Below are 25895 nucleotides of genomic sequence, written 5' to 3'. Positions count from 1 at the left end.
TAGGCAGAAGACAGCAACACCTAACAAAACTGTACATTATTCACAAATAATTATTTATAAATACTGCTTCCTTTGTATGCTGCATGAATATATTAATTGTGCATTTAAAAATATACCTTTGTAATGCATTCATAGTAAAAAGTGCCTTTTAGAAACAAATTTGAATATTTTTAGAACACCATGTATAGAATTTAATGAATATTCACCAGAGAAATGCTTTGTAACACTTAAAAAATAGATGTGCGTTTGCTTTCTACAAAGAACTTAAAAATTTATTCCTTTTTGGGTCCGTGTTGCCTCACACATGAGCCGAATTTCAGAAATACTTTCTGTAACTGAGGTCATGACCTAGTAACCACAACTTATCCTGTCCTCCCTGAACAGTGTTCACCAATATATGTATTTTTAAAATTTTGAATTAATTACCAAAAACTATATTGGGAAGACTTTTTTAAAGGTTTTTTTTCTGCCTTCTCTTTAAAAACAAAACCATTCCCATGTATGCCTGGTAACCACGAGGAGTCACTGACTCGTGGCTGCTGGCTGTATCTGACATTAACCCACCTCCTGCCACTGTGCTGACTTAGACTCACAGTCATCCTCCAGTCAGTTTCCAAGATTGTGTGTGTGTTTATGCGACAAGATGACCTCAGCTGTCTTTGGCTGGTGGGTTTGAACTGAGAAGCTGGAAGTTAGCAGTCCAATGCTTACCTACCGGCCCCACTTGCGCTCCTTGTACAGGACATACAGAAACACGCATCAACGATCTTCCACTGAGTTGACTCCCTCTCACGGCAAGCCTCCCTGTGTGTGCTATAGTGGAATGATGTCCCACAAGTTTATTTCAAGGGTAGATTGCTAGCCCTTTCATCGGGGGTGTTACTTGGTGGACCTTCACTGCCAACCTTGTGGTTGGCAGCCAAGATCATTAACTATTTGCTTTACCCAGGAACTCCTTCAGAACAGGGCAGATGGTTCTTCTAAGTATTGTTTCTCTGCTACTTGCTGTTACCCCTGATGTTGCAGTGAGTTTTCTATTCTAATATTGAGAGAAGTACTTCTTTTACTAATGCCTCCATCGATGATGAGAAAAAGGCAGAGAATCACAGGATTCGTTTTCTTGACCCCTGATCGTTCACATTGGTGTTAAGTTGGTGGCTCCTGTTCTAACGCTGTGACAGATACTCTTCTAAGAAGTGAAAATCAAAACTTGGATAACAATATTACCTCTAGCTCTTTGCAGTTTACAGAGGATTATGCATTATCCAGTGTAATCTTTGCAATAAAGGAAAAGTAGGTAGAACAGATATTTTTATTCTCATTCTACCGAGAAATTCAAAGCTCACACAGATTAAGTAGCTGTGTAAGGCCACACAGCTATTAAAAGACCAAGAAGGATGAAATCCTTCTGATTTCAAATCCATAGCTTTTCCTAACACAATCTACACATGAGTTACACAGCTAACTCATTTTTCTTGCATATAGCATTTTAAAATACTTTTTTACTGTTCATGAGATGGAGATTTACAGCAGAAATCAGTTTTATACTCAATTCTTACACACTTTGTTGCAATTCCCCCCAAGGTACTCTCACGTACACCATTGCCTTCCTGTGTGTCCTATTTCCATTCCTCTTCATTCCCCGTCAGCTAAGCTTTGCCTTGAGTATTTCCTGTTGCTCTTAAATGGTTGATGATTCTAACAAAGGAGTTCAGTTCAAAACACACAGAAGGACTAAGGGCCATAATCACGGGGGTTCCACCTGTATCCATCCAACCATTAGAAAGCCTGATCTTTTTTTATGATTTTTAGTTTTGTTCGACATTTTTCTCCTGCTCCATCCAGGACCGAACATAATCCTTTTCAGGGCAGTTGGCAGTGGTGGTGGGCAACATCTAGTTCTTCTGCTCTCAGAATTATAGTGACTGATGTCTGCATGGTTCGTTAGTCCATTGGACTAATGGTTTCTCTTGATTTTCATCACTCTTCTTTCCTCAGGTGAGGAGACCCCAAGATTTGCACCTTAGATGGATGCTGATAGTGTTTATGACCCCAGTCACTACTCACCTTAGTAGGATGTAGAACATTGTCTTTGTCATGCCAATTGACCATGGTATCTCCCAAGACTACCTTCTTGAGAGAGCAGGTCCATTCCCTGAGGTTGTTTGGTTATGTCTAAAAAGTTTTGATAGCTTGATCCCCTGTACACTCAGCCACATTCATTTCTGTCATTGAATTCAAGGTAAAATCACATATACAAATAACCTCTGTCAAATCTCTGTATGTACATGGGCTTACTTCCCCCTCCACCTCCCATAGCTGTTCAGCCTTTGTGTCTACACAAGCATGTACTTGTAGATCTCCACGATTGCACGATGGTGTCTATAGTAGTATTTGCCTCTGGTTCCTTTTAACTCTAGAAAACCTCTTACCCTGCTTCCATTATTCTTTAATATATATATATATCTTTGTAATAAAGATAAAACTCCCATCTTATGAAATTAGGATGTTTCTTACATATGCCACACAAAAGAGCCCATTTCAGTGGAATAAAGAGACGGTTTGTCAGGTCCTTGTTAGTGCTTTTACAATGACATGTGTGTAAGCCTGTGCAAAGGAGCCCTGGTGGCACAATGGTTTCCAGCTTAGCTTCCAACGAAAATATCTGTAGCATGCAATACTCCCCGGTCCCCACAGTGGCTCCACGGAAGAAAACGCCAGATATCTGCTTCCATACAGATTGAGCCTACGAGACAGCTCTACTCTGTCACGTGGAACACACAACACCTATAAGTAGCAACAAAACTGTCGTGTAGGTACACATACACACTCAGGTATTTATAGGACAAACAAGAATGTAAGCGCCTTACCATCTTCCGAGTACCTTACTCGAGTAATGAGACTAAAGAGAACTGAGAAAAGGTGTGTAACAGGAAGTAAAAAGAGGAGAGAATAAAGCCAGAATTTTGATTAGCACTATAATTACTGTTATTGGTAACAGATACTTCATTCAGAACCATATGCTTTCCTCTGAGTTTCCCAGTGACTAACTCAAAGAAGGAAATAACAGCAGCTACATAATTCACCATCAAGGGAGGGGGGCGGTGAATATTCAAGAGAAGTAGAGCACTTCCTGTCATTGATCACTGGAAGTTACTTTTCTCCCAGAGTCCTCATGTAGTCTACCTAGTACACTATCGAGAACCAGATTATTCACAAAACCAAAAGTGAATTAAAAAATAAACCATGGTTCCTTGCCAGTTCCTTATAACATCTCTCAGTAAAAATTGGTTGCACCCTGCCAAATCATGGTTTGTAGAAGCAACCTTATTAAGAACCAAAGTAATACGGTCCATTACTCAGCAAACCTGATGGCCATAGATGGATGGAAGGACAGATGTGTAGACAGATATATAAAATTATCTAAGGAACTATCTAGAAGAACACCTTATGTTTTTCCATCTAAGCATTTGTGAAAGTATCATGCAGAATTATTCAAAGTTAAAAGCCCCAGACAAGATTTTCTTGGCATAAGAATGTTCTGTTTTGCATCCCTTGCAGAGGGGTAGTGGGGAGGAGACGAGTCACTCAGGGTTCAATGTAGCAACAATGAAACTCACAACCTTCCTCTAGTTCTTAAACGCTTCCTCCCCCCAACTATCATGATCCCAATTCTACCTTGCAAACCTGGTTAGACCAAAGGATGCACAGCGGTACAGATGGGAACTGGAAACACAGGAAATCCAGGACAGATTAACCCCTCAGGACCAAGGGTGAGAGAGGCGATACTAGGAGAAAAGGGGGTAGAAAGGGGGAACCAATCACAGGGATCTACATATAACCTCCTCTCTGGGCGATGGGCAACAGAAAAGTGGGTGAAGGGAGACACCAGGCAGTGTAAGATAAAATAAAACAATAATTTATATATTATTAAGGGTTCATGAAGGTGGGGGAAGCGGGGGAAGGGAAAGAGAAGGAGAAAAAGGAAAATGAGGAACTGATTCTAGGAACCCAAGCGGAAAGCAAATGTTGAGAATGATGAGGGCAATGAGTGTATAAGTGTGCTTTGCACAATTGATGTATGTGTGGATTGTGATAAGAGTTGTATGAGCCCCAATAAAATGATTTTTTTTTAAAAAAAGAATGTTCCATTTTGTTGACAAAAAGCAAATCCATCATTTTTGACAGTCTGCTGATTGTTTGGTATTATATATGAGATCATGGAAACCTCCTCCCTCAGACCTGCAGAGAGCAAAGGGGGGAGGGGGGCAAGGATGAAATGAGTGGCACTTCTCACCTGTGGACAGTTAGGCCCTCTCTAAGACAGCAGAAAGCACAGTGGTTAGCGCGCCTGGCCTGTCCCTGAGTTTCGGTTATGTATCACCAGCAGCTGCTGAACATCTCCAGCTGGCTATCATTCTTGCCCTTTAATCTTCCTTGCGATTCCTGTGTTCCAGATCTATTGTGAGAATCTCACCTCCCACCGCACATTCGGGGATAAACATAGGGAGACTGTCGTATAGCCTCTTCTTGTCTTCGCGCCACCATCTGAGGCCGAGTCTTGTCTAACGTCCGTTTGGATTGCCTCTCTCAGAGCCTACTTCTAGCACCGTGGCCGAGCAGTCAACCAGCTCGCCTAAGCATTTCCTTCCTCATGCCTTTGGTTCCAATTCTGATGGAGTAATATTTCCAAAATAATAGAAACGATTATAATTACTGAAATTTTACTATCTCCCAGACATGATTCTAACTACATATATTATCATCCCATATATTCCATCATAACTCCATGAACTAATCCTATTTTCAGAAAAGGAAACGGAGGCATAATGAGTCTAAATAGCTTGCCAAAGCTCACTCAGCTAAGACAGTGGAGTCTGAATACATAGCTTGCACCACTAAAATCTGGCTGAAGAGACACCCCGGACTGGCCCTCACAGCACAGCTGCAGTGTTGTCCTGTGGGCACAAACAGTCCCAGGGAACACCAACATCACCCAAGGTCACTATGACTTTGATGAAGGGAGAGCAAAGCCAAGTCTACTTCATAATCCTGCCTAAGCATATAAAAAAACAGATGTATCGTGTACTCCGTTAAAAAATGCCAACCACACCCTCTCCCAGCTAATATGAATAATTTCTGCTTTTTCTGAGACCAATCACAGTGTCAGATTTCTTTCAGCACTCCTACTAAATCCAATTTATAAAATTACCAAATTACAGAATTACCTCTGGTTCCTGATAACATCAAATCCATGGTGAAACTCTGGTTCCTTTGACCTACCCTGAATCACCAAATCATATCTTAACTTTTTCTAACATACTCTACAGTAAGAATAAGTCCAGGTTATTCCATTGCAGACGCATTATTTATGGGCTTTGGTTAAAGGATATTGGTGTCACTGTGCAGTACTGATTCTCCTGTTTCCCCCCTGATAAAAGTCCTATAATCACTACAAATTACCTATATGGAAAAGCTCACACTCATTAGCAGGAAAACCCCGTCCTCCTCGTTCTTGTCCATGCCTCACGTCCTTTATTTTTATTCCCCCTTTAAAATCATTTTATTTGGGGCTCTAACAATTCTTATCACAATCCATACATACAACCATCGTGTCAAGCACATTTGCACATTTGTTGCCATCATCATTCTCAAAACATTTGCTTTCTACTTGAGTCCTTGATATCAGCTCATTTTCTTTTTCTCCTTCCCCATCCCCCTCCCTCATGAACCTTTGATAATTTTTTTTCATGTCTTACACTCTCCAACATCTCCCTTTACCCACTTTTCTGTTGCCCATCCCCCAGGGAGGAGGTTATATGTAGATCCTTATGATTCGTCCACCCTTTCTACCCCACCTTACCCTTCCCCTCCTGATATCACTACTCTCATTATTAGACCTGAGGGGTTTATCTATTCTGAATTCCCTGTGTTTCCAGTTACCAGTGTACATCCTCTGGTCTAGCCAGATTTATAAGGCAGAATTTGGATCATGATAGGGACGGGGGGAGGAAGCATTAAGAACTAGAGGACGGGAGCCATTAGAGGGGCCCGAGGGCTCGGTCCCCCATACCAGCTACGTGGACAACTGCCATTCCCCCCAGAAGAATTTACTTTATTTCCCCATTGTCATATAGAAATATATTTATATATGTACATGCTTTTATTGAGACCTTTATAAATGCCCTTTGCCTTCTAGCTCTTTCCTCTATTTCCTTTACTTTCCACTTGTCCAACTATCATGCTCAGCCTTCATTTGGGTTTCAGTAATTCCTCTGGGTTACATTGCCTTTGATCAAGCCCTACCAGGCCGCCTACACTTTCCTTGCCATTGATTTTTGATCACTTGTTGTTCCCTTGTCCTTGGTTTGTTAACACCCACTTCCTTTCCCCCACCTCCTCCTTTCCCATGTCCCACCCCCACCCCACCGGAACCCTGGATCCTGTTGTTTTCTCCTCCGGATTGTTCATCCCACCTATCTTATCTAGATAGACCTATAGAGATAATATGCACAAAAAATAAGAACAACAAAAAACCCAATGACCAAAAAGACAAAAGCCTATAAATAGTTCAAGGTCTTTGTTTTGGTACCCCCTCTGGACTTCCTTGCTCTGCTCACCTTGCTGTTCTGTTGCACACCCTTAGTGTTTTGCCTCGGTGTGGTGGGGTCAGGTTGGGCACAATTCCCACACTGTGTCTCTAGTGTTGCCCCCCGTAGAGCTATGTGTCAGTGAGGGATGTCGTGTGTCATAGTGGGCCCGGCCATATGTTCCTCTCTGTGCATTGGCTGCTCTGAGCAGGAATATTGTCCTCGGGGCTTGGTGGGTCAGGATGTGCTCCCCATTCTTTTCCTCCCCCTCCGTTTACTCCTGTGTGCTCTGATCATATATGTCCCTCTCTCTGAGCTGTAGATCCAATAGAGAGGTCTGAAGGACCAGCCCCAATCCCAACTAGGTGGGCAGCCCTCCCTCTCCCCAGAAGAATTTCCTTCAGAGGCCAGCACTGAAGGCTCAGTTCTACCATGTGCTTTCTCCTGCTATCCTACCCCATGCCCACCTTGAGCTGTAGCTGTGCTCCCCACATCGTGCCATGCCTCCGCAAAAGCACCTGTTCTACTTTGCATGGTTCTTGCACATTCGACCTACAACTGTCTCCCTACCCTGAAGACTTCCATGCACTGATTGCTCCCATGCTTCCATTACAATGTACAGCCATTGTACAAAAGTTCACATTTAAGCAGTCACTTTCTCTGTTTGTATCTCTAGTGCCACAGAATACAAGCTACAGGAAGGCTGAGGTTATGCCTTAGCATGTTTTAAGAAAGTAGAGTTGAACACACGTGGAACTTGAAGCTAAGAAAGCAGCCTAAATTTTGCTTTACCACTTAGAAGTTGCATTGTAGGCAACTAGCTTCAGCTTTCTGAGGCTCAATTTCCTCACACTAAGGAATGACAATACCTTCTAGGATTGTTCTGAAGACCAGAGTACATAGTAGTGTCAACACTCAAGGTGTGTTTAATGAATTTACTTCTTTTAATGTCTGCTATACACAAATATTTTCATTAAAAATAAATGAATACATCCTACCCTGTCAGAAGTGAGTCTTGATCCTGTATGAACGATCCAAGAAAAGCATGTAGCTTGCATGTGAGAAACTTGAACGATCACTGACTTAGAAATGCACACTACACAACTAGCGCGAAGCTACTTGATGCCACGCACTCTTGCTTCGTTAATGAGCTGTGGTATGTTCGTAATAAAAGGAGACTTGCTGGCACACTGATTGAGGCATTCATTGTTGCTAACCAAGAGGTCAGGGATTCGAACAGCCAGCTGTTCTTCAGAGGAAAGAGGGGCCATCGTCTGCCATAAGGTTTCTCAAAGAATTTCCCCTAGAGCAACCCTTGCTAGTCTCGAGCAGGGGCAGAATCCTGGGAGGCAAAACGTCCCGCTCATTCTTCGAGGGTGGCAAAGGTATTCCTTGAGAATTTACTGAGAAATCTTTACCTCATTCACCCAACAGCCTGAGCTTGCCTCTTCAGGCTTCCTTTTGTTCAACAGGGAAATTCATCTGAGTCCCTGGAGGATGGCAAATCTGCCATTTGGGCATGGTGTAAAGCAAGAGTGCAGAATTTTTCAGGAATGGGTTACAGAGAGGAAAACCAAAGCCCGCATGGAAGAAGCACACCAGCCTGTGTGATCACTAGGTGTCAAAGGGATCAGGTATCAGGCATCATCAGAACAAAAAATTATATCATAATGAATACGGGGGGGTTGTGCGGGGTGGAGCCCCAAAGTCCATGTTTAGGCCACTGGACATCCCCTTACCAAAGGGTTTCAGGGAGGAGACGAGCCAGTCAGGGTGCAATGTAGCAACAATGAAACATACAACTTTCCTCTAGTTCCTAAATGCTTCCCCCACAACCCACCCCCCACTATCATAATCCCAATTCTACCTTACAAATCCGGCTAGACCAGAGGATGTACACTGGTACAGATAGGAAGTGGAAACACAGGGAATCCAGGGCGGATGATCCCTTCAGGACCAGTGGTGTGAGTGGCGATACAGGGAGGGCATTGGGAGGGTGAGTTGGAAAGGGAGAACCGATTACAAGGATGTGTACATTACCTCCTCCCTGGGGAACAGACAACAGAAAAGTGGGTGAAGGGAGACGTTGGACAAGGCAAGACATGACAAAATAATAATTTATAAATTTTCAAGGGTTCATGAGGGACAGGGGAGTAAGGAGGGAGGGGGAAAAGGAGGAACCGATACCAGGGGCTTAGGTGGAGAGCAAATGTTTTGAGAATGATGAGGACAATGAATGTACAAATGTTCTTTACACAACTGATGTATGTGTGGATTATGATAAGAGCTGTATGAGCCCCTAATAAAATGATTAAAAAAGGAAAAGAAAGTATGTAGACCTAGATGGAGAATCTGTTGAAAAGTAATACCTGCACCTTTAGATTTTTTTAAGAAAGGCCACTATTAATTTTAGCAATACTTTTTGACTTAATAATACTTCAAAAAATAGTTTATTTTGAAAATTGGTATCCCCAAGTGCCTTGTGGTCTTTCCAGGCCCCATTAATCCAGCAAAGTCATATAACAAACCCATGACTCAGAATTAAAGCCCAGAAGCCTTATCTCCATGCCAGGGTTCTGGATTTATGTGTGTATAAGGCTATTCAAAAAACATATATACCAGTGTCTTCTCAAGGAAAAAGTTCCTTGGATCTGTACATTGAGAAGCTGGGATGGAAAGTGTTCAGTGGAGCTTGGTTTTGGCCCTATCCCAGCTTTTGCGCTGGCTCGCTGGCAGAACATCCTCCGAATCTGTGAAAATTTGCAAATCAAGGCCAGGCTTCAATCTGCAGCTGGCACAACGCATTTCTGTTTGAAATGGATTTCAGTTGCAGTTTTTTCTGACTAAACTACACATCAAAGGGGGAAAAATGAATGCTTATCCGTTAAAATGACCATGGTGCCAAAGCCACACAATGCAATTAAAACCCTGCGGGCAAGGAGGCTGCATGGCAACAACATGGCAGCACCAGCTCCCGTTTTCCGCCAGCGCCGAAAGCCTACTCAGAGACAGCCATGGGTAAAATGGTGCCATGCTGCCCTCCCTAACTAGAGCACCCAAGGCTGACCAGCAGGAAGGCCAGGCCCCTTGGCAGCCACAGACCCAGTCCCTGCTTCCTGCTGCCAACCGCACTCCAGCAGTTCAGCAGCTGTGCCTCCGAGAGGCCTTGGTTCGCAGATCATCTGCTCAGGTACAGGGAGGCAAAGCAGGAAGTAGTTTTCCAGCTACATGCCCTATATCCCACAGCTCTTGCTGTTTTAAGTATTTAGGTAGCAGGAAGGCTAGGACTGTGCATAACTAGACGCTGATTAAAATGCACAAGACATCATAAATTATGGTGCAGATGGCTACCTAAACACAGCACACGCACACACACAGCACACACCACACACACACCACACACACACACACACTCCATAAAAATCTAAAGTATATGTGGACTTTACAAAATCTAAACTACTCATTCCATAAAACATTACCACCTTGAGGAACTTGTGGAACACCTATAAATTTGCTTATTTTTTCCCGAGAAAATTAGTAGGAAGCAGCCAGTAGCTATCATATTGAAATACTTCCTAACAGCACCAAAGTTGAAGGTAGAAGTTTATCTTGCTCGTGTAGAATATACAAATGAAAGATCTGGAAGTTAGTTGCTGAGAATAACTTGTCACTTAAAAAATATATAAAAGTAAAATGCAGTTTTCCTTTAAATATAACTAAAGTTATTCTTTACTAAAGCTAAAAGCAAAATACCCTATATAAAATTTAAGGCTCTATCTCAATATAAATCTATCAATATGCCTGCTGTCTTCTATGTCTAACACTACTACAATAGAAATACCACAAGTGGGTGGTCACGGCAAACAGAAATTGTGTGAAAATTCACAGGTTAAGAGGTGAGGAGTCAGCGCTGGAGGAGGGATTTTCTTTGTGTTGGTTCTGTGGACGGCCCTGTCCCTTCAGCTAGCCTCCTGGTTTCTTGCAGATCTCCACGTGGCTCAGCTTCAGTCTAGTCCCATCTCTACTAGCTTGCTTCTTTAATTGCGTCTGTATATCAAAAGAGACTGACTGAAATACCACCTACATAAAGCCCTCGTCATAAACATCGTAACAGAGACAGCCCGCCCCCAAGTGGAATTACACCTACAGGCATGGAGGTTAGGAATTACAGCATATGTTTTGGAGAGACGTCATTCAATCCATAACACCTGCCTGAGCATTTCACTTTTATCTAGGGCGCACCAAATTAATTTGGTAAACTTGCGATGAATACATCACTTATATTAACAGGTATTTGTGGTTCATTGACTGCAAACTTGCCACCAAGCTGAGCATGGGCATTCAATGCAACGTCTTTAGTAGCTTTTCAAAAAGTAGCCCCATTTCTAATCCCAATTCTCAATTCCCGTATCAGTTGCGCCACATCTGAAGAAGGAACACAACACCAAAGGGGAAAAAAATTAAGATCACAGTTACCAGGCATCTTGATCTATTAAATCTCTTGCATGTGTTTTATTCATTTGCTAGAACTCAGATATAAGTGCCACCTGCTGCTCCTTTGAGGGCCAAACACTTAAACTGCACAGAACCACACACCATGGACACATCAAGCCTCGAACTATCAGTACTGCTTAGCATTTGAAGCAGTGTGAGTTTATGCAAGTAAAATTAATTTCATATTCATACTCTTGTCTCTGCAATAAATGCTGCCATAAGTTGAAGTTTTATACGGCAAATAGTATATATGAATGCTTCATTCCCAGTGCATTTAGTTTGAGAAATAAGTGCAATTTATAAGGCAGTTGTATTCCTTTTTTTTCTCTTTTTTAAAAGGAAGGCCTGGTGTTCTAATGTTTAGCTACATGTGATAAAAAAAAAAAAATCAAGCACTGTGAAGGGACTGAGAACTCTATCTGGCTGTCAAACTCCCCTGTTCGCCTGTCACAATTCCATAAACGCTGACGTCCCAGTCACAGACTCTCTCACTCACGGGGGGTGCTGTACTCACAGTGTCTGTGTCACACCGGAAGAATCCCAAATTTAGGAAATCCCCAATTTTATAGAGAGCTGCACACAAACCTGCTAACCTCTCTGCACAGAATCTATTTGGATCAAGGAAAAAATCTCCCCTGTGCCTCAAAGGCAGAACTGTTCCTAGCTTCTAAAGCTGTTTGCTCGGCAAACACCCCTGAAAAGATAGTCCAGAACAACAATGGTCACAAGACGTGGAGAATTCCCATGGGAACTGTCACCCGACCCCCACACTAGCAGTTCTCAGCTACATGCTATATACTTTCTGAAATATGTTTTTTCTAAAATCTTCCACGCTTTACCTAAAAATAAAGGTTTGAACTAGCGCTGGAAGCACATTTTTCCCCCCAGTGATAAAATGGAACAAAGTTTGCTGTTGACAAAAAATAAAAAATTCCCCTTTGATGATAGAATTAATAACCTTACCACTATTATAGTTTATTTGCCTAATACCATTCTTAAAATGTTCACTTCAACATCTAATGTACATTACATTTTTTCCCAAAATAAGCATCTATATTAGTAGTCACTTCATCAGGTGTTCTATAAGGCAAATAAAATATGAAAATTCTAAGAAGCAGCCAAATGGTTTGGCCATTGGAAAGAACAGATACATTGCCTTGTTCCCTGATACAGTTGTTTGAAATTATACATATATCCTGCCAGAAATAATACAATTGTCAAGCTGAACAGCTAAGTCCAAAGTTGAATGCTTCTAATCTAATAAAATTAACCAATGGCTTACATCACAGGAGTGAAACATTCCAAGTGGATAAAACAAGAAAGGAGGGATAGAGGGAGGGAAAACACTTCTTCCTTCTCAAAATTTAAGAAGTTTAAGAAAAGTTTGTTTCAAGACCCACAAAAACGTCCTACAAATCCCTTCAGGTATGTAGGCAGTCTCCAGGTCACCCAGGTCTGACTTGGCTGCAGCCTGTACTGAAGGGCCAGCCCTGTGTTGCCTACTAAAAATGAGAGGAAATGGATTGTAGTCACAAGGGATGGTACTTTGCAATGCACATCAAAACATTATTATTAAGTATTATTGTATTGTGTTAAGGATGTTTTAATATATCCCAGGGTACTTCTTTAATGATTTTTATTCATAGAAATATTACACACACACACACACAAAGGCAAACATTTGACCGACCTAACTATTGTAACTTACAAAAGAAAAGAAAGAAGCAGGATTGAAAATCTTTCATAAGTCAAGGCCTGCCCAGAATGACAAGAGAAGGAGGAAGGTGGGGAGCGGGTCTTTAAAATAAATTTTAAAATTTTTAAAGAGAGAGAAGGAGGAAGAAGAAAAATAATGCAGAAAAAAATACTTCACAATATTCCTGGACCCAATCTTTCTTCATTTGCTTAAAAAACGGAATGGTCACCTCATAGATTTTCAATGACATAACCATAGAAAGTTAACAGACTGATAACCTTCTTGAGACTTTATTAAAGTTTAAGTGGGTAATAAAGCCTAAGCTGGTACATTTGCGACCTACCGGAAAATGAGTTCACCTGCTCTTGTGAGTGAAGTTACGGGAAATAGTCATAGGCCAACAAAATTACCTTTTTAACACCCACCACACTGTTACATAACAACCAAAGCATCATTTGTTGTATTCTTTATTTTTTTATTATTTTTAAAGCAATGGCTGAGTGCTCTTGGATCATAATTAATAGTAGGCTGCAGAAGTTCTGGTCATTACTTTACAGGAAATGTCTGACCTAAGGTCATCATATTTATTATGAGTTGTTCTAACCTCCTAAATATAGAAAATGAAAAAGCAATTCCTGTTATTTGCTGAACACTTGTACATAATCATAAAGTTGATGCTCTGTGAACAATATCAATGCATTTAGCTAGTAGATAAATGGACCAAAGGAATGACACTGAAGCGTCACCACACAGCATACAGGGAAATCAACGAGGGGAGGCACATTGACTGTGGTCTTTGAAGGTGGTATCTGGCTTGACTGGCTGCATGGCCCTCGAAAGGCTCCGCTTACTTTATGTATGTAGAAAATAGGAATCACAAAGCCCCCTTTAAGGGTTTCTGTCCGGCTTGTAAGATGTATTTAAAGCATCCATAAGTGCGCATGTGGCAGAAACTTAAATACTTGTTAGTATTGTCTTTCCACCTATTTGCATCTATGATAATGCTACAATCTAAAATAGAAGATTATATAATTATCCCAATTTATCAGGATATGAAACTTCCTAGGATGGAGGTACTAAGTGATTTGAAGCTCTACTCGTAAGGAGGTAAGTAATGAGTTTCCTTCTCACCCATGTGTGTGGGAAGAATTTCTATTGCCCATCAATTGACCCTTTTGTAGTCAATTTAGTGTTCTCCAGCTGTATTGCTGGCCATCTACCAAAATGTGTGGAGCAACAGTAGCACTCCAAATTGGCCAGTGTAACAGATACAACAGCACTGATGCTGATGTTATTATTATTCTCCTTTTCATACAGATCAACTGACTTCTCCCCAGCAGTAAAGCTATTTCCTTAGTTCCATTACCATGTCAGCAGTCAACAGGGTTGACTGAGAGGCAACTGAGAAAAGAAACCTCCTCCTTTCTCTGATTTTCAGCAACTGTGCTGCCCTCTAAAAATCCCATCCCATCAGCCTCTCGGGCGATAAATGAGGCCTGGGCCCTGGGGCTCATTAGCACCATCCTTTACCACCTGCCTCGAACCACTCACAAACATGGACACAGCACTCATACACCCACGCATGCCTCCATGGGTAAATTTGGACATACAGGCAGTACCAGGTAACAAAATTCCCACGTAGCGACGAATCCTACTGACCCTTTAATGCAGTGGTTCTCAACCTTCTTAATGCCACAACCCTTTAACACAGTTCTGCATGTGGTAGTGAGCCCCAAAACAAAACTATTTTCATTGCTGCTTTATAATTGTCATTTTGCTACTGTTATGAATCAGGCAACCCGTGTGAAAGGGTCATTCAACACCCACTCCCAAAGGAGTACGACCCACAGGTTGAGAACCACTGCTTTCATGTTATGTGAATTCATCCTAACTTTGAAACAATTGAACCAACCACTACATGCAATTAATTAGCCATCACAACCACTTCAACTTTCAAATCAATGAAAATAATAAGAAGAATTTCTTGCACTTGAAAAAAAAAATCCAAGATCATCAAGTCAATTCCAACTCATCAGATAGAGTAGAACTCTGCATTTGGGTTCCCAAGTCTTTGCAGGAATAAAGTCTCATCTTTCTCCAGTGGACCGATGGGGGGGTTGAGCTGCTAACGTTGTGGTGATCAGCTCAACATGTCACCCATTCTGCCACCAGGGCTCTTCTTGCACTGAAGTAAGAGGACACAAGAACTACACCACTTGTTCTGACAAACTTACAAACTTCACAGAACTTCACATATTTGATATAAATGGAATCCTGGAACAAATAAAAGGGCAGGGAAAGAAAAAAGATCCGTGGTTCCCATGGCCTGAGCGTTGGGCAAAGAGACGAAGCGCAGAGGCACGAAGGCCCGTTGGGGAGTGATGAGCTTGTGCTATATCTTGATTGTGTTAGTGGATACATGATTGCTCACATTTTTCAAAATCCAGAGAACTTTCACCTTAAAAGGATAAATATGATGATATGCAAATTACATATGAATAAATCTGACTTAAAAATAAAACAGCTCACTGGAGAAAGGAAAAGAAAGTAGGGGAACCCACACTGACAGCAAATGCTATAATTTATCCTCCAATGGTGCTCCATGAAGTTAATACACAGAGTTACCACAAATCTTTAAAAGAACTTGCAACATTTTGTACCTGAATGAATTCTTGGGCTGTATGCTATTAGAGGTTGGGATCGACTGAAATTGGTATTGCCGAGGCACTGTCAAATTCCAACGCCACGTGCTGAAGGAAAGAAAGGGACTGAGCACCACAAGAACAGCAAAACTTTCTGTTAATGAGAAATTTAAACGGTTGCCTTCTTTTCTTGCCAATAAAATATTTCTTCGAGGCTGCAGGTTAAAAATATAATTGCATAAATACATAATCAATATTGGTTCACTGCCATCGAGTCAATTCTGACTCATAATGATTCCAGAAGACAGGGTCGAACCTGCCCCCTGTGGTTTCCTAACCTGTAACTCTTCACAGTAGTAGAAGGCCTCATCTTTCTCCCAAGGAGCAGCTGGTGGTTTCATACCACTGATCTTGCATTTAGCAGCCCAACTCCTAACCCACCATGCTATCAGTTGCCTTGAAGTCAGTTATGACTCATGCTGAGCCCATGTATGTCAGTAGAGCTGTTCTCTAATGAATGTCCATTGGCTGATTTTTTCCAGAAGTGAATTGTCTGGTCTCTCTTTCGAGGAGCTTCTAGGTAGACACAAACCTCCAACCTTTCTGTAAACAACTGAGCTCTCGATCATTTGGAAAACCCAGGGACCACATGATCATAATAAAAATCTACAGACTATTTTTAATCTCAACACTGCTCTACATTTATAGCCTTGCCTAGCCTATAACATGTTCATATTCATTACTTTACAGAATTCCTGTGTAATCGGACACACAATTAACACTAAAAATTGTGTTATTATTTGTATATACCACAAGCATATATAGTATATCATTCCATTGTCACTCAACTACGTTCAGGTAAGTTAATTTAACCTACAACACAGCTGATGTAAGCAAATAGCACTGAATGGACAGCTTTCCCACTGGCTTTGAATTTAGATATGAGATTTGAACTCAAGTTTTCTGACTCTTAATGGTAATAGAGCCCCCGTGGCACAATTCAGCACAGAATATTTGTGTAAACAGCATATCCCATATGTGATAGGCATACATGCTACTCCAACCAATGTACTCATTTTATCCATTTTTAAAAGGATACTGGAGCGTATTGCACATGAACTAGAATAAGGTCACCTCTTTTACAGTCAGTTAATAGCTGACTTTAAGCAATGCTTCTATCTTGAAAGAAAAATAATCAAGGCAGTATGGTTTATGTAAAACAGTAGACAAATAGATCAGTAAAATAGCATTTAAATAGACCAACACAAATCTAGTCTATTGATCTTTCAAAAGTGTGCAAAGACAATCCAATAAAGAAATGACGGGCTGTATAATAAATGCACTGGATTAACAAAACAACAGCATGCCCCAAATATCTGAACACTAGCCTTACATCCTTCAAAAAACTACTTTAAAACAGAGCACTGACCAAATTGCAAAATGTAAAATTATAAAAGTTCGAGAAGAAAATGGGAAAATCTATAAGATGTACACCTGATAAAGGATTTATATCCAAAATACACAAGAATTACTAAAATTCAACAATAAGAACTCAAACGGCCCAATTACAAAATGGGTTAAAATATTTGAGAAGGCACTTCACCGGAAAGGCACACAGGGCATAAGGAAAACGCTCAGTATCAAATGTCAATTGTTGTTGGGTGTCGTGGGTCAGGCCTGATACACAGGACAACAGAACAAAGCACTGTTGTGTCCTGAATCCAGGAGATTCGCTGCACAGGGATCTCACATCCAAACAATAGGCTCAGCTCCATCCTTCCTCCTGCCTTTCAGAGGGCTCATTTTAAATGCAGCAGGATGGCATTCCAGGGAATCCTGCTCACAGTTACAGGGAATTCTCAGTCTCTTCCCTCGCCTTCATACGAGAGCCATGCAGAAAAGGGTCCTTAGAAACTTTGGGGTTTTGTTTTCTTAACATTGAGGTGTAATCCTTGTTGAAGAGGAGTCTAGCCCATAGCTTCCCAGATTGATTTGGCCTGCCACTGGCTTTAAAAAAAAATTACTCAGCACCATCCTCGCAATTAAAAACTTACTTATAGAGCCCATACTCCAGCATGTCTGGATTGTTACAAAGCCCTTCAGGGACATATCACCCACTTGCTGTCAGCAAGTGAGCCTGTGTCACCTGAATCCCACAGGTGTGACTGGCTCTTCCTACCATCTCGAGGCCACAGTTGTCTTCATAAACTCCAGCTGCTCAGCTTCTTTGCACAACGCGAAGACTGGATAAGCACGAAGAAAGGACACAACCCTGACACACCCTTTCCTGGATCTGAAACCACGCAGGACCCTGTGCGTTCAAATGACCACCTTTATGTCTACATACAACCTTGGCTTGACTAAAACGGAGAGTACAAGAAAGCCCATGTTTCTAAATCACATACATTATTTATTACGATTCTAATGAATCATGGTTTAATGCCTTTGCATATTTAATAAAACACAAATAATCATCGTTCTGGTGATTTCTGCTTTCTGTAAATACCCACCTGACACTAGCAATGATACCTCAGAGTCTACAACCACATCCTCTTCTGAGTCCAGCTAGAAATTCTAGCAGCGCCCTGTCAGTGTAAAATGATCTTCAGCAAAATCTCACCTGCATGGAATATTAATGATATTGTTCAATATTTGCTGTGTTCCTTGGATTCACCATTCTTTGGAATGGCACTGACACGTATCTCTTTGCGTTCCAAATTACTTGGCACAGAGTCGTAAGTGCTTCAGCATAGTATCCGCTAGTTGACACATTTCAATTGGTACTTCCTCAATTCCCAGAGCCTTGTTTGTCACAGTGCCTTCACTGCAGCTTGCATTTCTCCCAGTAATACCACCGATTCTTGGTCACACGCTGTCTCTTGAAATAGGTCAACTAATTCCTTCGGTCCGGTGATGCCATGTGTTCCTTCGATCTTCTTTTGAGGCTCACTGCATCACTGAATAGTTCGCCCTTAATGGGTGCAGGGTGTTGGTAAGTGCCCCCATGTGAGTTCCAAATCACAGCCACCTTATTTACAAGAGAAGGCCCCACTGCCCGGTCCTTCACATCACCACACTGGTTGACTTGAGCAAATCCATCTTGCTAAAGATCTTCCTCTTTTCAACTAACTTCACCAAGTATGACGCCCTTCTCCAGGGCTGGTTTCCCCTGATTATACGTCCAAAGCATGAGAGATCAGGTCTTAACCCCTAGCTTCCAAGAAGCATTATAATGTACTTTATTGGACAAATGGGCTGGGGGTGGTGCTGGGGGGGACCTCTGACCCAGTATTTTCAATGATATCATGTGAAAGGAAATGTTGGACAGTAAATAAGGAAAACTGAGAAATGATATCTATGATTATGGTGTTGGTGAAGAATACTGAATAGCTTCTGGACTGCCAAAAAATTGAAGAAAAAAAAAAGGTCTTAGCGGAAGTACAACGTGACTGATCCTTGGAGGAAAGGACTGTGAGCTGTCTCCCATACTTCGCACAGGCTGTGCAGGCACAGCAGTCCCAAGAGAAGGACATGACACTGCAGGGGAAGTTGAGGGCTGCAGATGCAATGACAGGAAAGGGGCAGGGGCTACAGCACCTGCCTCAAACAGCAGCAGTTGTGAGAAGGATGCAGAGCGGGGCAGCATTTCACTCTCGTGTACATAGGCTTGCTACGTTGGGGCTGAGTCAATGGCACGCAAGAACCTAACAACATGCCTTGTAGTTGGTGACTGGATGAACTATGGAACATAAAGTCAATTTCAACATGTGGCAACTCAGAGCTCAACCCCTTCTGAGGGTTTTCATGCCTGTTACCCTTCTTTGGAGGGGCTGTTGGGTAAGTTCCAGAAACAACTCTTCCAGTTAAGAGTTTAGGATTTAACTCTTTGTGCTACACAAAAACTCCAGTCCAGCCACGAGACGGAATATTATTCAGCAATACAAAGAAATGATCTAGCAAGCTATGGAAATATATGGGTGGACCTAAAATGCATATGAACTGTATGATTCCAACTCTATGACACCCTAGAGAAGTCTAGTCTCTAGAACCAGTTTTAAAAAAAATAGTGGTTTCTAGGGACTCAAGGGGAAGAAGAAAGGAAATAGGCAAAAGGAGTGTTAGGGCAGTGAGACTATTCTGCAGGTGATTTTGCTGGCAGTCATATGACAATGTGCATTTGTCAAAATCCATAGAACTACACAGCACAGAGTAGGAGCCTTATGTAAATGAGGTACTATACTTAATAATAATGCTGCTGTATTGGTTCTCCAGTGGTAGCAATTCTAATGCACAATGCAAGTATTAATGAAAGGAAAAACTGTGTCCAAGAGACAGAAAGGGTACATGGGAGCCCTTTGTACTTCATCATTTTGCTATAAATTGAAAATGATTATAAAAATGGTATATTACAAAGATAGTTTATCATACATAAATTTCTCCATAAGATTGATTTAAAAATAAGCTGATTAAGAAAACAAAGAAAGAATGAATTGCAAAGAAGTGAATTACACTGATCAAAAGGGGTGAGAACATGAACTATGTGGCTAGACACTAAACTGAGAGGTGAGTCTGTGTGATTCAAAGACTAAGCAAGAAAATCCAAATCTAAAGGAGTGAAAGTTATCAGGGCTTAAATTGTGAATACACAATTTGCAGAAGGCTATGGATGACAATGAGATCCCAAAATTCATCTGCAAGGCCCCCACATGGAGTGAGTCTCCAGTGAGCCCTTCTGACCAGAGTCCAGGGATGTGAATAGCCTTGCTCTTAGAGAGCACTGGAAACTTAAGATGTAAGACCTCATCATTTGATCTACTGTTTGACCCATTTGAAAGTTGTCATAGTTTTTAATACTTCCTTTCTTTTTTACTGGAGTTTTTCACTAGTTTACTTTGTTATTATTGTAGCTCCTTTTTTATTTTGCATGTTTTCCAGTTTATGAAACCCCGGGTAGGTAAATCTATGGGAACAGTAACTGAGTTAAGGGATTAATAGCTTACTGAGGATATAGGAAAGGAGTTTGGAGGGAAATGGGGAGAATAATGAGTGTAAAAAGGAAACAAAGTTCTAGAACTGATTGTAGCAATAATTATACAACTCTTTAATATTAGTGAACTATAAATATTAATGTATGATATGTGAATTATATGTCAATAAAACTATTGGAAAAAATAAGATCCATACTTCAAGAAAAAAATGTCTATATCATCAGAGGTGATTTTTTTTTTTTAGTTTCTTGGACCATGTTCCCAGATCCAATAGCTCCAATTTCTACTACTTTTCTATTTATTTAATAAATATCAAAAATCGAAGTCACTATTAATAAATATCTCCCAACTTAACAGTAAAGAAATAGGACATCTTTGCTATGCTTTCTGGTTTGTCATAAAGGTTTTGGGAAATGGTAAATAACTTTAATGGAAAGCATATAATTTTTATGTTTGCCAAATACATAGATGGCTTCAAACAATGCCTGAACACACCAAACCATGAGAGCAATGTAACCGCAAGCAGGAATACATGAGAAGATTGGGCTACAGGGCCAGCCCCAACCAGAGCCAAACTGACCCCCTCCCTAAATGTATGTGCAACAGACCACACTAAACCTACAGGTGAGGTGAGGGGCCGGCACATCACGTCCACATGGAAGCAAACTGAAAAAGAAAAAGATAAAGGGATAGTCGGTCTAGACCCCATTATCGGCACACCAAGCCCCGAGGATGACGTTCCTGCATGGAGCTGCTAAAACACAGAGATGTCTGTAGGGCCGACAACAGCTCATAACATGTTGTCCCTTACTGGAGCATACTGCAATAGAGGACAATACTGGGGACATGTGGCAAGGAGGTAGTGCGGTCTGAACCCCCCACAGTGGGGCAAATCAAGAAAGGAACACAACAGATCAGCAACTGAAGCAAAGCCCCTAATGAGCTACCAAAATAGACTTCAGGCTAGGAGTGGCAAATCCTGGAATTCCCCCAGGACCAATGGGGAGTCATAAAGGTCAGTGGAAAGACCTGGAAGTATGTATGTTTTTCCTGTTTTTCTTCTTTTCTTTTTTCAATCTTTTGTTATCTTTTTGTTTGGTCGATGCCATTGTTGGTATGCCCACTTACATAAGACAGGCATGGGACCTGTCTTGAGGAGAAAGCTTGAGGAGAAAGCAATGGGACCAACAGTCCCGGAGGGACCTGGGGGGAGAAGGGGGCAGGGGAAGGGGGCGGGGGAAGGATAGTGTGAGCAAACAACGCCATAGACAGAGGAACAACTAGGGAATTAAAACCAACAACAGGAGGATATAGAGAGCCTGGGGGTGTTAGAGCAGCAGCAATCTAGCTAAGAGGAAGTACTATGAGGCAGAAGTAGGACAAGCATGATGAGGCAGAAGGAAGGTAAAAAGAAACAGAAGAATTATCTAGGAAGCAAAAGCTATGGACAGAGGCATAAGCATAGATGTGTCCATATGTAAATACATTAATCCATAAAAATAGAAGTATTGGCCTATGTACATATTTTTATAAATAATACACTGAAGTAGTGGATGGACTTCAGGCCTCAGCTCATACCCTTCCTCAATACAAGACCACTTTGTTCTGTCATTCTGTGATGCCCACCCTCCTGGTACAATCCCTGAAGACAAAATGGGTGCATAAGCAAATGTGGTGAAGAAGGCGGATGGTGCTCAGCTATTAAAAGATAAGTGTCTAGGGCAGAGGTCCTCAAACTTTCTAAACAGGAGGCCAGTTCACTGTCCCTCAGACCCATTGAAGGGCTGGATTATAGTTTTAAAAAAAAAACTATGAACAAATTCCTATGCACACTGCACATATTTTTTAATTGTTTTGTTAGGGGCTCATACAACTTTTATCACAATCCATACAAACATCAATTGTGTAAAGCACATTTGTACATTCATTGCCCTCATCATTCTCAAAACATTTGCTCGCCACTTAAGCCCCTGGCATCAGCTCCTCATTTTATTCTCCCCCTTCCCTCATGAACCCTTGATAATTTATAAATTATTATTTTGTCATATCTTGCCCTGTTCAACGTCTCCCTTCACCCACTTTTCTGTTGTTCGTTGCCCAGGGAGGAGGTCACAAGTAGACCCTTGTAATTGGTTCCCCCTTTCCAACCCACCCTCCCTCCACCCTCCCGGTATCGCCACTCACACTATTGGTCCTGAAGGGATCATCCGCCCTGGATTCCCTGTGTTTTCAGTTCCTACCTGTACTAGTGTACATCCTCTGGTCTAGCCAGAATTCGGATCATGATAGTGCGGGGTGGTGGGGAGGGGAGAAGCATTTAGGAACTAGAGAAAAGTTGTATTTTTCATCGGTGCTACATTGCAACTTGACTGGCTCGTCTTCTCCCCTAGACCCCGCTGCAAAGGGATCTCCAGTGGCCGACAAATGAGGTTTGGGTCTCCACTCTGCACTCACCCCTCATTCACTATGGTAACACTTTTTTGTTCTGATGATGCCTTATACCTGATCCCTTCAACACCTCATGATCGCACAAACTGGTGTGATTCTTCCATGTGTGCTTTGTTGCTTCTGAGCTAGATGGCCGCTTCCAAAAGCAGAGCTGATATCAAAGAGTTCAAGGAAGAAAATGTTTTGAAACTGATTGTGGTAGCGATTTTACAACACTGCGTGATATGATTGAACTACAGAATGGTGTGATGTCTGGCTTAGCTCCTAATAGAATGGTTTGGGAAAAAAATGAAACAGGTCTCACACCTCACATTATATACAAAAACAAACTCAAGATGAATCAAAGACCTAAATATAAAACACACAACCATAAAAACCATCAATGAAAAATAGGGACATGCTTAAGGGCCCTAATGCCAGGCATAAACACACTACCAAACGTAATGAAAAATAGCCACACTACAGAAGACAAAATAAAGGGCTGGGGCCTCCTAAAACAATGACATTTATGCACATCGAAAGAGTTAAAAAAAAGAAGCCACGTATTGGGGGGGGAAATTACTAATGACACATCAAATAAAGGGCTAATCTCTAAAATTTACAGAAAACTACAACATCTTAAGAAGAAAAATACAAATAACCCAAACAAAAATTGACCACCCTGACAATTTACCAAAGATGACATAGAGGCAGACAGCAACCCTCTGAAAAATGTTCATGTTTATTAGCAATAAGAGAAATACAGATTAAAACAATGAGAAAACACCTCACACCGACACTTCTATCAATCAATAAAACACAAAATAATAAAGAAGGGATGCAGAGAGATTGGAACCCTCATACATTGCTGATGGGACTGTAGAATTATGCAACCACCAGGGAAACGAGCATTGTTCTTCCTGAAACAAATGCAAATGCAATTACCTGATGATCTTGCAATCTCTCTACTGGGCATGCACCGTAAAAAAATAAAGAATAAAGCACAAACAGACATCTACGCACTATGTCTACTGCAGCAATTTCCACAATAGCAAAGAGCATGGAAACAATCCAAAACACTAATTACAGAGGTGTGAATAAACAAACTCTGTTTCACGCATACAATTTAAAAAGACGACTCCTGTGAACACCCAAGGGCAACGCTAGAGAACATTGTGCTTAGCAAAGTTAGCCACTCTTAAAACAGATAAAAAATTAATGACACCATTATTACAGGAAGAGTGAGCTTTACCCTAAAAGATAAGACTCCGAAGACGGTGCCTCCCCCAGGAATAGGGGTGGGGGCAGGGGCAGGGAGAGAGGAGGGAAAGGAAATTATAAAGGGAGGACAGACAGAAGGGAAAAAGAGAAAGTCACATTCATGGAAGGTTTAACGGGATATTTATTATTGATTTCATTTATTAGCAACTATATATAACATGCTTCTTATAAGCCAAAATAAATATATACGTAAATAAATAAAAGCAAGAGCAAAGGGTCACAGCCTTAAAACAAAACAAAAAAACACTCCAGATTCCTTACCCCTCAGATCTAACTATTGGTCTGAGTGGCTTTAAAAAAGGAGGGAAAGTAAAATTGCATTTAGGAGTCTTTAGTGATAAGCAAGTTCATTTCAAACATATGAGAAAAAAGACTATGCTCAAGAAAATAACTTACCTCATTTGCTTATGCAGCGCGTATGCTTCAATCAGAGAATGTACCATACTGGCCTAAAAAAAAAAAAGCAGCATGCAAAAAAAAGGCAGAAAATAATCTGTGCTTAATTTCTCTTGAAAGTGTAATTGAGCACAATCCTATGTTCTCATCCTCTTGAACCTACACTTTAGACAATATAGGTATTACCTAAATGGCTAAAGCGAAAACACCAGACCTTAATTAATTTTTCTCCTCCAACTTCTTCCATACGACTTCGGAGATTCTCAAGTAAAGCCACACCATCCTCTCTGTGCCAACCTCTCCCTTGTGCCCCCCACCCCACCTGTCCTTTGGCACCCCGCCGATAAACGCTGCTCTCGGAGAACACTTCCTCCACCCAATATTACTTCACAAATTTGTCACGAAGATCTTCCCAAACTCTAAAATCCTCGGCGCTTCCAAAAGCCGCCCCACCCCCACCCCCTCTGCCCGGTCGACTGCCTCCATTGCCGCCCGCCTCCACCAAAAAGCCCACGATTTTTCGTCCCCAACTTTCTCACCCGTTTGGGGACTTTCGACAAGGAGTCGCACATCCTGACATACTCAGGACTGTAGATGTAAACCGGGGCCAGCGACTGCCCACCATCCTCAGACTCCTCCATCTTCCACTGGCAATCCTTCCGTTAAGATCCGGCTCCTCGCAGACTCAGTTCGAGTCGAGTTCCTGCTCCTGTGAACAGTCGCAGGTGCTCTCTGGTCAACATTCCCTCCTATTCCCGAGCTCTCCGGAAACGCTTTCCCCGCCCCACATCGACTGAGAGAAAACAATGCGCCTGCCTCCGTGGAAACCATCCAGTTCAAAAGAAGGTTTGGTAGCTATAAATTTTTTAAATTCTAAATAGTTGTCCAAAGGGATAGAAATTTACAGCAAAAATAAGTCCAGTCAAAGCCAACCATCCTTGTTGCCCAACGGGGCTATTTGTGATTAGGTCAAACCACCTGCAGAGCATGCTGGGAGATGTAGTTTCCAGTAGTTTGAGGCAAGGAAGAGTCGCGGCTTGCCGCCAATTTGATTTTTAGGGCTAAAACACATAACCTCGGCTCTTTATAAAGTCCTTGCAAATACATACTTTTAAATACTTAAAGATGTAGCTATTCATGAGTTTACCATAACCTATTTCTATCAGCCGTGTCTTCCAATGACAAAGTGGGGGCGGTGGGGAGGAGGGAGAGGGGAGAGGGACAGACAGGATTTAGCTCATACAAGGAATTAGGAATCCTAGTAGCACAGTAGTTAAGCGCTGAGCTGCTAACCAAAGGAAGGGCAGATTGCACCCGCCAGCTACTTTACTTACTTTGCTTCTAGAGAAGAGGATGTGGCAGTCAGTTTCCATAAAGGTTC

The 25895-nt window shown here is 41.6% G+C and overlaps 1 protein-coding gene across 4 annotated transcripts in view; it reads right to left on the bottom strand.

The window, feature by feature from the left end:
* The window catches only part of LOC142436543 (histone deacetylase 8-like), a 98740-nt gene extending 73296 nt beyond the window's left edge, over nt 1–25444 (bottom strand). Inside the window, exons 1-3 of one of the 4 annotated variants that reach the window (XM_075540122.1) lie at nt 25054–25444; nt 24515–24567; nt 20983–21076 (exon numbers count right to left, since the gene is read on the bottom strand). In XM_075540122.1, the coding sequence (XP_075396237.1) occupies nt 20998–21076; nt 24515–24567; nt 25054–25155 (234 nt within the window). In that variant the 5' untranslated portion in view covers nt 25156–25444 and the 3' untranslated portion in view covers nt 20983–20997. Of the gene's footprint in view, nt 1–20982; nt 21077–23564; nt 23758–24514; nt 24568–25053 lie in introns of those variants that run through there. The other 3 variants (XR_012782002.1, XR_012782003.1, XM_075540123.1) reach the window with 3 other exon arrangements.
* Between the last annotated feature and the right edge of the window lie 451 nt (nt 25445–25895).

This window comes from Tenrec ecaudatus, unplaced genomic scaffold (assembly GCF_050624435.1).
Source record: "Tenrec ecaudatus isolate mTenEca1 unplaced genomic scaffold, mTenEca1.hap1 Scaffold_390, whole genome shotgun sequence".
NCBI classification, from domain to species: domain Eukaryota; kingdom Metazoa; phylum Chordata; class Mammalia; order Afrosoricida; family Tenrecidae; genus Tenrec; species Tenrec ecaudatus.
Note: the sequence above shows the minus strand (reverse complement) of the source record. Positions and strands in the feature narration are given on the sequence as shown.